Source organism: Mixophyes fleayi, chromosome 9 (genome assembly GCF_038048845.1).
Source record: "Mixophyes fleayi isolate aMixFle1 chromosome 9, aMixFle1.hap1, whole genome shotgun sequence".
NCBI lineage: Eukaryota > Metazoa > Chordata > Amphibia > Anura > Limnodynastidae > Mixophyes > Mixophyes fleayi.
In genome coordinates this window covers 83,174,413-83,189,127 of record NC_134410.1, presented here as the reverse complement: position 1 = coordinate 83,189,127, position 14,715 = coordinate 83,174,413, and the positions used below count along the sequence as shown (strand labels likewise).

Sequence of the window (14,715 nt, the reverse complement as noted above, 5' to 3'; positions counted from 1 at the left end):
CCAGTCTATGCTCTTTATAGACTCCTTTAGCATATTAAAATTTGCTTTTTTAAAGTTTAAAGTCCTAGTTGATCCCTTATACTGTTGTTTCTGGAAACTAATTTCAAATGAGACCATAGTATGATCACTGTTTCCCAAGTGCTCCTTTACTTGAATATTTGATATTACGTCTACATTGTTTGTTATTACTAGGTCCAGTATAGTCCGGTTCCTAGTTGGTTCCTCAACTAATTGGGACATGTAATGGTCTTTTAGCGTGCTCAGAAACCTATTTCCCCTAGCTGTACCGCAGGTCTCAGTACTCCAATCAATGTCCGGATAATTAAAATCCCCCATAATTAAAATTTGACCTAGTTGTGTAGCCTTTTCAATTTGCTGTAGAAGTTGGGCTTCCTCAATCGTACTAATCTCTGGCGGTTTATAGCATATCCCTATCAGAAACTTCTCTGAACTTTTTCCTCCGCTGGATATTTCCACCCACAATGCCTCTATATTATCACCAATATTCTCGTATATAACTTCCTGAATACTTGGTTTTAATTCTGGCTTAATATAAAGACATACTCCTCCTCCCCTTTTATTTACCCTATCCCTCCTGAAGAGAGAATAGCCTTCCAAGTTGACTGCCCAGTCATGTGTATCATCCCACCAGGTCTCAGTAATACCTATAATATCATACTGCTCATTCATTGCTACTAGTTCTAACTCCCCCATTTTACCTGTCAGGCTTCTTGCATTTGCAAGCATACACTTAAGTCTATTGCCTCCCTTAGATATTCCTTATCGGCTATGCTTCCCTTTCCCCCGTCTCCACCCCCTTTACTCTTGTTAAATTCCTCCTTACTACTCTCAATGTCTATCCCATAAATACTTGCTTGCCCCTCCCCCCCGGAGCCTAGTTTAAAATCTCCAACCTTCTAACCATCCTCTCCCCTAGCACTGCAGCCCCCTCCTCATTCAGGTGCAATCCATCAAGACAATAAAGATGGCAACTGACCGAGAAATCAGCCCAGTGCTCTAAGAATCCAAAACCCTCCTTCCTACACCAATCTTTTAGCCACGCATTAACCTCCCTAATCTCCCGCTGCCTCCCTGGACTAGCGCGTGGCACAGGTAGTATTTCCGAAAATACTACCTTGGATGTCCTTGCCTTAAGTTTGCGACCTATGTCCCTGAAATCATTCTTTAGGACACCCCTTCTTCCTCTAACTCGGTCATTGGTGCCAACATGCACCAAAACCGCTGGGTCATTCCCAGCCCCTCCCAACAATCTGTCCACCCGATCCGCAATATGCCGAGCCCGAGCACCCGGGAGACAACACACTGTTCGGCATGCACGGTCCCGGTAACAGATTGCCCTATCTACCTTCCTAATAATTGAATCCCCTACCACCACAATCTGCCTGGGTCCCTGAGTAACTTTGGTCCCCTCTGTGCTGGAGAGACCATTCCCCTGGTTGCTAGAGGAAGCAGTGTCATCCAACTCTACCAATTCTGAACTGCCTTCCACAGTGTCTTCATCCAATCTGGCAAATCTGCTGGGATTGCCTAGCTCAGAACTGGCCTGCCTCTTCCTCCCTCTGCTACCCCTAGTAACTGTTACCCAGCTGCCTACCTGTGCATCCTTCTCTGTCTCTGCTCCACCCTGCTCAGATAACGCATCAACGGTGAGCTGTAAACTCTGCTCCAGGTTGGCAATGTCTCTCAATGTTGCAATGGTCTGCTTTAGATCAGTTACCTGGGCTTCCAAAGAGACCAATTGCTCACATTTCTCACAGAGGTATAAACCTTGGAACACTTGCTCCAAGTGTGCATACATATGACAAGATATGCATTGAGTGAGATCATCAAGCCTGCTACTACTCATCTTATTATGGCTAACCTAACTTCTTATAGCCTACAGTGAACTTTAGTACTAGCCTTTCCTAGCCACTTACCAGATTAAACCCCTTCCTGGATTCAACTCCTTACTGGAACCAACTCCACACTTTAAAGAAAAACAGCACTTGAAATAAAAAAAGCAGTGAAATCACAAGCTCAATGAAATCACTTGCTACCTCCTGTTAAATAGAGCTTGCACTAACTAGCTGTATCAACTATGCAATTAAACCACACCCACTAGCTCTAACAGAGAGAAGGGGAAAAAAAAAAAGACACTTAATAAACACACAGAAAAACGAATCCCGTTCAATAAACACACAGAATAATTCCCCAAACTATATCACTCTCTCAGCACAGCACAGCAATCCTTACTGGAACCAAATCCACACTTTAAACAAAAACAGCACTTGAAATCAAAAAAGCAGTGAAATCACAAGCTCAATGAAATCGCTTCCTACCTCCTGTTCCCCTTCCCATATCCTTATCCTCCGTTCCTCCCTCTCTCCCCTGTGTCTCTCTGTCTGTCTACCCCACCCCTTAGATTGTACTCCTGTCTTCACCACTTTTAACTCTGCTCTCCAGCTACCTAGCCTTCCTCCTCGAGGACCCTCTTCACCCTGTCCCCTCTTGCTCCCTCCTCTCCCCCCTGGGGGTCTCCCTGTAATCCGTGCCCTCCCTCTTGGGCTCTGTCATTGGCAGACCTTCCCCTCTCCCCTCCCCCGCCCCTCTAGCTGTGCTTTGAGCTCACTGAATTACTGTGCTTATTGTTTACTGTACTGTGCTGTCTCTCCTCGTATTGTAATTTCGTTTGTCCCTGTACAGCGCTACGGACACCTAGTGGCGCCCTATAAATAAAAATTAATAGTAATAATAATAATACAGAAGATTGAAGGCATTGGGGCATATTCAATTAGCTTTTCGGTCCGCGATTACAAGCAGCTGCACAGGTCCCAATACCGCAACATTGCGGATTTCTGTGCGCACCCCATAGGGTTGCAAATGGAAATCCACAATGTTGCAGTAACGTATTGTCAGTTTACACGTGCAGCCACAAGTAATCTGGGACCAAAAATCTAATTTAATATGCCCCATTGTGTTAAGTCTTGTTTGTTTTTGTTGTTTTTCTCTAATTCCTTAAAATAAGTTTGCATGTTACTCAGTATTTATGTATTTACCAGCAGCGTGTATAAAAGTTGTGTACAGCTCCCGAGGTAGAAGAGGCTCCTTCAGGTCTCTGAGAAATCCCTTTAGCACAGCAGATACATCATGCACGCATGTGTCTTCTCCCAGGAGCATGTCACCAGAAATGGCAAATTTTTCCCGCAGCTATACAAAGGGAAATATTGCACATCATTCATTTCAAAATAATTTAGCCCTTCAGTACACACACATCTTAGAGTTTCTGAATCCCATATTCACAGTGCAGATTTACACATTATAATACTTCCATAGAAATCATCATGATCTAATTTTAAAAACCTGTGCATATTAACAATTAATAAGCTAAATATTAACCACATTATCCTGTACAAATTTTCAATTTTCTATCTAATTAAATACATTTTCTTAGTCCTTTTATAATTGGAAGTAGTTTGCAACATAAACCCTAGAACAATTATTGATTTTCATTCTGCTTTGGCTTCGTTGGGAATGTTTCTGTCTAACTAAGCAAATTTTATATTGTTTTTCCAGAAGAGATACCCAAAGCATGAAATGTGCCTTGCTGCGTGCGCTTGAGCTTGCCCTTACTGTAAATTTACTATGTGCATAAGCCCAATCCCCTCGCTGTTATACCCATGAAATTGTAGCCTGTCTTAAGTGTCCTAGGCTCTAGAAGATGAATTGGATGTTGCTGCATTCATTGATGTATAGTCCGGTTCTGGGCATGCACAGAATGATTTTATGTAACACATGGCTTGTATCAGCATTTATGTTGCTTAATTATTCAGGCCCAGTATTATTATATTGTGCAGCAGACTTTCACAAAAGCAACTGACAAGCAACTGGCAACTAACAAGATCCAGTTTTGGACATCTCTTCATAAAAACAAATCATATTTGTTTTGCCTGAAACCATGTGGACACTGTTTTGTCAAATTATTTTCTACATTATATAAAAAATTTGCACGTTTTATAATATCTTCAAGAGATTTTTGCTAATCTTGTGCAACTGAACAAGTTATAAATAAATATATAAAATAGTGGTCTATCAATTACTGATCTCCGTTTCTTTAGTACATGTGGGTGGATGGTAACTGGACCCAGTGCTTTATCTGTCTTAATCTTGTAGACGCACAATTGTACCTCCTTCTGTGTTAGACGAGTAACCTTTAATGGTGGTTTTAGGCTACTGCTAAACAATCAATTTCCCGTCATTGGAAGAAGAAAAAAAGGACCGTGTTTTCTAGCGGAGGAATAAGAACTGAGATCTGCATAGGAGCGAAGGATAATAAAAGCTTTGCTGTATATTTAACTGAACTATTCTCTGGAGTGTTAACAGTTAATTTGGTGGTACGCACATCTGGTGTCATAAGGGAGGGGTTACGACTATAAGTTGGATGGGCGGAGTTTGCTCAGTCCTTTGCCGATCCGGAAGTTGCAGCTAGCAGACGTGGATTTGATAAGTATCCTCTTCTCTGTCACTTGCCTTTTTCCCTGCTTTGTGAGCTTTTTCCTCATTTTCCCACCTCTCACAGTGTGTTTCTGCCTCTATTCTTATTCCCCCCCCCTTTTTTTGTGCTACCCGAGTCTCTTTCTTTTCACCCATTCCCATTCGCCACGTCTGCAGCTTTGGCTGGGGCATCGGAGCAGGCCATACAGGGTGTTGGTAGGTGGAAAACCAAGGTATATAAGCGTTATGTTCGTCCTGCTCTCCTTACCTAAATCTTCTTATCTTTATACCTATCTATCTCCTGTGGTGATGGCACAGGTTTTAGACTGCTTGGGCCTTTGGAGGTCGGGCGCGAAGGGCTTTGTCCATTTTTTTCCCACTGGGTTTTATGGTTTCACCTTCGTCTGTGCCTCCGCCCAAAACCTTTTTCCTTCTTTGTCTGTGTGTGGTGTGTTCTTGGGTGTTTGTGTCTCTGGTGTGCTGAGCATTTTTTAGTTATTGTACTTTCTTTGGTTTTGTCAAGTTCAAATTTTCAGCATCATAGGGGCTCTCTCAGTTCCGTTTTTTCTGGATGTATGAACACGTATCGTTGCTTGTGACTAACGTTTGGTTTCTCCACCTTACACACCATCGGACCCCGCTGCGCATCTGGGTGCTGGGACACTCTTATATTCACTGGGCTGGTTTTCACAGGGCAGCTAGAGATACTTCTCTGTTTATGGGGTCAGTGGTAGTGCAGTGGATAGGTCGTAGAGGTCTTAGATGGTCTGGTTTTCGAGAACTCCTGAGTGGTTATGTTGACGTTCAAGGGGTACCCCGGGTGCTAGTTATACATCTGGGTGGTAATGACATAGGAGGTTGCAAGTTGGTTGAGTTGATTTTGCGTATCCAGGAGGACTTGGCTTGGGTACATGCATCTTGGCCTTCCCTTGTCATTTGCTGGTCGGAAATTGTGCCGAGGAGGATTTGCCGTTCATTTCCTGAAGGACGTGTTGCTGACGAAGTGAGGAGGAAAGTTAATTTAGTTGTTACACGTTTTATACGTTCCATAAGTGGTTGGCGGATTGAACACCCGCTTATCCGTTATCAGAGCCCCTCGCTATATAGGGGGGATGGAGTGCATTTGAGTGATGAGGGCATGGTTATTTTTGTTCGGGATATTTATGAGTTTTTAGCATCAGAAGGTTTTAGTATGGTGGCGGGCCGCGGCTCCTAGGGATTCGGGCATGGCCGGAAAAGCAGTACAGTCGACGGCCAGTGGTTTGGGTGCACATTTACGGTATTGGGCATGGTGAACCCGCCTCCCTTCGAGTGAATCGGCTATTAGTCTCAGGTTTCAGGCACTGCCCTTGTGGGTTGCCCTGTGGTTGCTTTCCATATAGCCCAGAGGAGGGGCGGGTTCGGTAGATTCAGGACGTGGTGCCCCATCCAGGTAGATATGTGCGCCCAGGGTTTGATTGGTTGGTCCCCCACTTGAACCCAGGGGTTTGGTTGTTCCCCAGTGTGTAGTCCTAAGGATATGCTAGGACAGTTGGGTTTTGCCTGGCTCACGTCGATCTGACTGCTTATTTCACCTCCACCATGTTTATGAATAAATCATTTTATTTGTGCCCTATTTCAAGTCTCATGTCATTACTTCAGGTTATAGTGATAAGATGAAGAAGGTAAAAGAGGTTAAGGTATCAGACATAAGACTTTTATAAGAACTGAGATCTGCATAGGAGCGAAGGATAATAAAAGCTTTGCTGTATATTTAACTGAACTATTCTCTGGAGTGTAAACAGTTAATTTGGTGGTACGCCCATCTGGTGTCATAGGGGAGGGGTTAGGACTATAAGTTGGATGGGCGGAGTTTGCTCAGTCCTTTGCAGATCTGGAAGTTGCCCACCCACCCTCCTTGTTACGTTGATGAGATAAGGAGGCGACTAGATGCTCTGATGATGGATATCAGCTTGGAAGCAGCATGTTTCTTAATGAAGAAGGATGGAGTTATGGCCGGAATAGCAGTACAGTCGACGGCCAGTGGTTTGGGCGCACATTTACGGTATTGGGCATGGTGAACCTGCCTCCCTTCGAGTGAATCGGCTATTAGTCTCAGGTTTCAGGCACCGCCCTTCTGGGTTGCCCTGTGGTTGCTTTCCGTATAGCCCAGAGGAGTAGTATTAGTATTCAAACAGCTGGGAACATCAGAGCCAAGAAAATATAGACCTATGCTGTCTTAACATCTAACACCAGTTGTAGGTAAAATGTTTGAAGGAATTTGAATTTGTACCATAAGACTTTAATGATTATTTATTGCCTCCCACATATTATATTACCAATCCAAAGTTTATATTCAGGGTGCATCTGTTTTATCAAAAATAATTTTAGTTTATTTTAGTTTATTAATGTGAATGTTTAATTGTTTTTCTTAGGAGAGATAGGGCTTTCTTTTGGTAGCATATTGGAATGAATATTTGTTTTATAATTATGTTATACCTCTTATAACATCTTCAAAGTAAATATAAGCCTATTAATTTATCTAAAAATGTCATAATCTAGTTTTCCATGCCATAAACAAGTGGGGGGGGGGGGGTATACTTGTTTTTTTTGCTTAACAATTTTTATTTATTTTTTTGGCAGTGTGACCCGCTCACATTGCTGTTTTAATACCTACAGTGTGACTGTCAGCATTTTCACTGACGGCAATCACATTGTCTGTATTTTTTCTGTGTACCTGTATTTTCTCCATGTAGGTATTCAGACTGTCTGGATTTTCTCCATGTCAGTATCTACACTGTTAGGTATATTCGTGTCAATATTATTTTCTGTTGGTATATTCACTGTCAGAAATATCACTTGCACCAATTTGCAGCAATTACCTTAGTGATTTCTTCTGATCCAGCTATTCACCCAGTGATGAAACTAGCTTGCTATTAGAGAAATGCATCAGGTGAAAGAATCTTTAATCAAGATTGCCGACATTGCTCCTTTTTATTTTACTGGTTTGTTTATGGCTGACAATATCATGTTCTACTATTGTGGTTTTTGTCATCACTGACAGAATTTTGGGGCTATGAAGCACTGAATACTCAATATATCTTTGGGAATGAAATGAATATTGAGATGAGCTGTGCTGTTACACAAGGTGGTAATCAGCACCTCACCAGGAATCTTTACACTGAGTGCACATAACTTTCTTCACCTTTGTGCATTATCAACTTTTTAATAAACTTTGGAAAGCAGGTTATATTTATTCTATTGAAAATCTGCAATTTTTTTGTCTGCATACCGAACTACACTTGCCTGTTCAACTCTTTTCTTTGAGCTCCCAATACGAAAGATCCCAACAGTTTGAAGCCCTGAAACAAACAACAAAAAATTGGTGTCATTATACTTTTGGGGATATTATCACTATGGGACAGAATTACTTCTGTTTTATTGTCCTGCTATGTAGATATATTAAATGTTTTAGTTCAGACACACTGTAAACAGTATCCAGCCTAGTTAATAAAGCCACCTGAAAGCTCAATGCAAACATGTTCTTCTTTGCTACTGGTTGTTGACTTGTGCTAGTTGCTAATCATTTTAGCAGCTAGCACAATTCAGCAACCACAACAGTCATAGGGGCTGCATAAGCAGTGCACATTTACTAAATACCCGTAGCATGTATAACCAGATTATGAATAATTTCTGCATTAACATGGCATGTTCGCTATGACATTTGCAGTGTTTCTTTTTGAACTGCACATTGTTGTGAATTATGACAGACAGGAAAGACTAATATAAAATGTGAAATATGTGACTGATTACTCATCCAAATATAATGGTTATAACATCTGAACTCAATGATTTCAGGTACAGAAGCTTTTAATTTACCTAGAATCATAATTTGTTGCGTCCCAGACCCTTACCCTGCAGCAAGGGGAATCATATTCTGCCAGACTTTATTTATCTAGCAAAAGATACACTAGGTGGGCCTGAGACATTAAGGAGAGCAAAGCTAATAAAAGGAGTAACTTTGCACCCTGGCAAAACCATGTTGCATTGGATATGGGGGGTAAATTTAAAATATGGGGACAGATTTATAGTTTGGGTAGGGCATGTCCTAGATCAAATTTAAACTTCAGTGTAAAAATAAAGTTATCATGTATTTTGTGTGCTACGTGACAAAAAAGCCAGTATTTTCTTTATGTGCAAAATAATAAACTAATTTGCAACTCTTGCATTATAACATGGTTTGCCCTGGATCAAATGTACTCCTTTTTTTGCCTTGCTCTCCTTAATGACTCAGGTCCAGCATGTCCAGATAAGGATCATAGTACAAACCTCAAAAGGGGGCTTCAAATAGCTGTGATCAAGTCCTCATGAATCACTTAGGAAATATATACTTCAAAACAATATTCTCCATAACTCATACTTGAGACAGACTCTGTATGCATTTATAATCAGTGCAAGTAGGCCCATGACATACATCAAATGTAAATGCAAAGCTCAAAAGGAAACAAGTATTTTCATAATATTATACCTAATATTGTCATATCAGTGTCTAAATTTGTGAGCAGTTGATTGAAATAATATTATCATCCTTATTAACCACAAAAGGCCTGCAGCGCCGTACAGAGAGCATAGAATGAAACAGAACATGACACTGTAGTTAAATTTTAGCACAGCTATGAACAGACACATAGGACAAGATGAGTGAATCCCAGAACACTTATAAAACAGAAAAGGGAAAGAGGAGAGATGTGGAAAGAACTAGAGTAAGATGAGCCTGTGCCTAGGAGTGTGGGTGCAACTAACAGGATCAGATCCAGTGATTGAGGTGTGAAGGCAAAGGTAATGTGGGGACCAAGGGCCAGAGCCCAGTGACGAGTGCTAAATGAGGCTAGCTTGCCAATGTTAAAGGTAACAAGAGGAGGACATGAGGCAAGAGGTCCCTGATTGCAAGAGCTTACACACTAAAATGAGGGGGCAGACAAACAAGAAACACATTGTGGTGGGTCAGTGTGAAGGAGCTAGAAATCTGATGAGTGAGCGATTGAATGTAAAATTGCGTATCTAGGATGTACCAAAAAAATATTCAATAGTAAAGAAATCCTGAGTGGAGAGGTGTGTTAAAATGTCATAAGCTATGTCATTAGCATATTCAAAAACCTGTTGTGGTGTCCACACAAGTATGGGTGGTTTGTGGAAAATTAGTTTGTTTAAAAATCATGGAAAAGGTTTATCCATGGTCATTTCTTTGGGAATTTATTTCATGTTGAATATTTGTCCAATTTTCGAAGCTATCCCAGGTGCAGCTACACAAGAACAAATGAGTTTTCGATTTCTATTTTTTAAAAACTTTTTATTTATAACAGCAGGTATATATAAATTACAACAGTACATGTCTAAAGCATTATCCAAGTACCGGGAATACAAAGTATAATAACACATATAAGAAAAATAAAAAACGCAGAAAAACAACAGAAAACATATAAAGTTATTTTTCATGACAAGGTACATTACAAAGGGAGGTTAAATATCTACAGGATAAATGTTGAAATAGAAAATTTTCCAGGTCCTAAGGCAAATCCTGCATCATTGTACATAACAAGTAAATAGCATAACCTGCTGGGATTATTTTTTTTTTATTGGGGGTATGGGGGGAAGGGTGTTGGAGGGAGGGGGGAGGAACAATCCAAGTTGATTGTACGTCTATCTGTATGATAGTAAAAAAGGGGGGAGAGACGAACAGAGGGAACATTTAAAGAATAGAAGAGATATAGGGGGGAGGGGAGAGCATCTAAGGCTTACAAGAGGCCTGGCATAGAACTGTTATTAAAGCTATACCAAGGGTCCCACACTTTGTGGAACTTGGGAACTGTGTCATGGAGGAGACTAGTCACATATTCCATGGATGCAGTGTGCCAAGTTCTTTTCATAACACCCTCTCTAGAAGGTTGTGAGACCTTCTTCCACTCACTAGCTATTTGTAGCTTAGCTGCATTGTAAATATGCCGGGTAAGCTTATTCGAAGCCTTTGTGATGCCTTTGATAGGTTTATATAGAAGCACCCAGAGTGGATTCTTAGGCACGTTTATTGAGGTGACCTGTCGAACCAGTGATATTACATCATCCCAAAACATAGACACCAGAGGGCAATCCCACCAAATATGAAAGAAAGAGCCCACCGCCCCACAGTTGCGCCAACAAAGATCTGAGGTATGGGGAAAGATAGAATGAAGTTTCTCAGGGACCATGTACCATCTGGTATAAATCTTATATAAATTCGCGGATGGCTGTATTAATGGACGACCTCGAAACCCTTTCACGAATATGCGACCATCCCTCCTCATCCAGGTTTATCCCAAGATCTTGTTCCCACGCCTGCTCAAACGGTTCCATAGGAGGAGATGAGGAGGACACGAGAGAACTATACAGAATCGATAGATAGCCTCGGCGACCCGGGCTGTAAATACAGTGCCTCTCGAAAGTTGTTGGCAGCCTTAACTTAGATGATTGTTTCTGGGCTTGTATAAAGCTTTTAATTTGCATATAGTGAAAATACAAATTGCTTGGAAGTGCATGTCTCTCACTCAGGTCCGTGAAGGAGCGTGGTGCATGCTCACCCATCAAGTGAAAAAAATCGATCTAACCCCGCTTTCCCAAAGGGTAAGCAAAAGCCTTAATACAGCCCTGTGGGAAACGCGGGTGTCTCCACAGCTGGGTGAGAGGCGAAGGGTAGGGAGCCAGTGCATATTTTTTGTTCAACTTGTCCCCTACCTCCAATGTAAAACGTATAGAGGGGGTAACAGTGGCTGAGGCTGGTCTTACACTCCTAGGAATCCAAGGTAAGAAGCAAACCCCTATATCTGGGGACAACATTTCTTCAATATCCACCCATTTCTTGATTCCTAACGATGAGAGCCAAAAAAATGAGATGAGTCAATTGTGTGGCTTGGTAATATTTATCAAATAAGGGAAGGCCCAGGCCAACATTATATTTAGATTTAGCTAAGCAAAGTTTACTATGCCTGGGTCTTTTGCCATGCCACACAAACTTGCCACATATAGATTGAATATAACTTAAAAAAGAATCAGGGACTCTGACCGGAAGGGTCTGAAATAAATATAATAGTCTGGGTAAGACATTCATTTTAATGGTGTTGATTCTCCCGAACCACGAGATACAGAGAGAACTCCAGGTTAATAAGTCTTGTTTTATTGTGGACAACAAAGGGGGGTAATTAACCTGAAATAAAGTTTCGTAAGAAGTTGTTATATAGACTCCCAAGTATCGAATTGCTCTAGGGCGCCACTGAAACTCAAAGTTGCGTTCCAGTACTTTCTTTGTATGAGGTGGAAGGTGTAACGTGAGCGCCTCTGATTTGGAGTTATTCACTTTATAACCAGAGAGGACACCAAAATTTTGCAATTCCGCAAATAAATTAGGAAGGGAGGTTTGAGGCTATGATAAATTGAGAAGAACATCATCTGCAAATAACGAAATCTTGTATTGTCTACTTTTGACCTGGATTCCCTTCACATCTGGATTCAGTCGGATCCAAGCAGCAAGTGGTTCAATGCATAGTGCAAAAATAAGAGGGGAGAGAGGGCACCCTTGTCTCGTCCCATTATTAATGCCAAACACGGATGAGCTCAAGCCATTTGTCGACACCGAGGAGAATGGATTATGATACAGAGCTTGGATACCTTGAAGAAATTTACCAAAGAATCCAAAGGATTGGAGGGTTTGAAACATAAATGGCCAGGAGAGCCTATCAAAGGCCTTTTCTGCGTCTAACGCTAAAATTACAGAAGGGAGTTTGAATTGGTTTATATGGGAAATCAAGTCTATAGTTCTCCTGGTCTTGTCTGTTTGGAACAAATCCAACTTGATCTGGATCTATGAGTTGTGATAAATGATTGTTCAATCTGTTCGCCAGGATTTTGGCAAATAGCTTAATATCCGTGTTTAGCAGCTAAATGGGCCGATAGTTAGCGCAAACTGTGGGATCTTTATTAGGCTTGGGTATTACTATAATATTGGAAAGCTAAGTATCCCTGTGATACTGCTCCCCTCGTAGTATTGAATTGAAAATAGAAAGTAGGTGTGGAGACAGAATGTGCTTAAAAGTTTTATAGTACGAGGTAGTGAATCCATCAGGACCAGGAGCCTTGGAATTCTTTTGGGATTTAAGAGCTGCTTTAAGCTCCTCCTCATTAATGTCTTCATTCAGTTTAGAAGCTATGTTCTTGTCTAGCTTTGGAAGATTACACGTCTTTAGGAATTGTTGGATAATAGACGGTGAGGGGGGTAAAGGGGCGCCCTCCGTATTCAGATTATATAGAGACTTGTAGTAACTATAAAAAGAATCGTTGATAACTTTTGGGTCATAGTTCAACATACCCTTTTTGTCTCTTACTGCCATTATTGCCTGAGCAACCCATTTTGCTTTCAGTTTGTTTGCTAGCATAGTGTCAGATTTGTTGCTTTTCTCATAAAATTTTTGATTGAGCCAGCAAAGGGCTCTTTCAGTCTTTTCCGCTAGCAAAGATTGGATTTCACCTCTTATGGAGAGAATTTGCTTGTAAACTAGTTTTGAATGACTTTGTTTGTGGGTGCTTTCGAGCTGTTGCAATTGGACAGTAAGAGAATTTAGTTTCAAAGTTTTGTTTTTTTACGAAAAGAAGCAAACTTGATGATGGCCCCTCTAATGACTGATTTATGTGCCTCCCAAATCGTGGGAAGAGAAGTGTCAGACGTCAGATTAAGGTCAAAGTATTCTTGAAGATGAGACCCTATCTGCTCTTTAAACACGGGCAATTTAAGCAGAGATTCGTTTAAATTCCAGAATGAGCTGCTTTTGGACTTATTCAACAGATCAAACAAAGCCGTGACTATTGAATGATCCGACCAAGGGTTGGGTAGAATGTCAGTGCGAGTAAGAAGTTGTATAACTTTACTACAACCCATAATCATGTCAATTCTGGAGTAAGAGTAAGAATTGTGTGGGTGCGAGTAGAAGGTATAGTCATGAGAGGAAGGATTATAGGCCCTCCAAGAGTCAAACAGAACAGCCCCAGCCATGTGTTTAATCAGTTCTCTTGATTGAGTAGTAGGTGGGGGGATGTGCCGCTTACCGGACCTGTCCAGTTCCTCTGATAGAATAGTATTAAAGTCCCCTCCTATCAGAAGGAGACCTCTCTGTATTTTACTTAGTTCAAGGAAAAAATTGTTAAAGAAACTAGACTGCCCTGTATTTGGGGCATACAAATTCACCACAGTAATAGTTTGATGTCCTACCTGACCCACCAGTATAATGAAGCGGCCCTCACGATCTAGACTAGACGCTGTAAGCTGAAAAGGCACGGAATTCCTAATCATTATGGCAACTCCGCACCTCTTGACAGGTAGGGAGGCATATTCCACAGTGGGGAATCTACAAGAGGACAAGGAGGGATGGTCGCCCTGTTTAAAATGCATCTCCTGTAAGAATACAAAATCAACTTTCAAATCTATTACAGTTCTATGTAACAAAGACCTCTTTTGTGTGGTGTAAAGCCCTTTAACATTAATAGAAGCAAAAGTCAAAGACAGGGTGCTCTACGGGAGTACTAGAAAACGTACTAGGTTAAACGAAAGGAACAAGGGGGGGAGGGAAAGGAGTATTGATAAAGGGGTAAGGGTAAGTAGTGGTCGACCACTCCACCCAACAAAGTCCGGGGTAGAGAGGTGATCACTGAGGTTGAGCCCACGGAAAAGTGGGAGTTCGAGCCGTCTCGAGTAGGACGGGTCGAATGGGCTCAAGAGTTGGGTTTCAAGCATCTAAAATTAAAATATTGTAAACAAGGAAATTGTGAGGACTATACAGTCTGCACACTCCTGAGACCCAAAGCATGTGGGGTACAAGGCCGGGTAGACAAACCCAGAATGACCCACCAAGTAACACGCCTTACAATCATAAGTATACACCCTTATAAAATGTTACACTATAACAGCAAAATAAATGCAGTAACATCTTAAACGTTATTAAAGATTCAAAGTATGGACTATAATTCTAGGGGACCCTAAATCCCCTGGTATTGAGAGGCGGGCACGTCCCGTGAGCAATCCCCCATGGTCCCGTGTCCTGAGTGAACACAAGACCGCAACAGCGACCGGTCCCTATTAACCATGCTAGTTGGAACAACGGGAGGGCCCATGGGACGCATCCGCCGCCCAAATATATATGATTATCCTAAGAAACATGTTGGAAA

General features: G+C 41.5%; 1 protein-coding gene across 2 annotated transcripts in view; it reads right to left on the bottom strand.

Moving 5' to 3' along the window:
- The window catches only part of LOC142100788 (rho GTPase-activating protein 6-like), a 238,407-nt gene that overhangs the window by 62,192 nt on the left and 161,500 nt on the right, over window positions 1-14,715 (bottom strand). For both annotated transcript variants that reach the window (XM_075184601.1, XM_075184602.1), the window contains 2 exons: window positions 7,777-7,832; window positions 3,057-3,207 (listed from right to left, as the gene is read on the bottom strand). In XM_075184601.1, coding sequence (XP_075040702.1) covers window positions 3,057-3,207; window positions 7,777-7,832 — 207 coding nt within the window. The remainder of the gene's footprint in view (window positions 1-3,056; window positions 3,208-7,776; window positions 7,833-14,715) is intronic.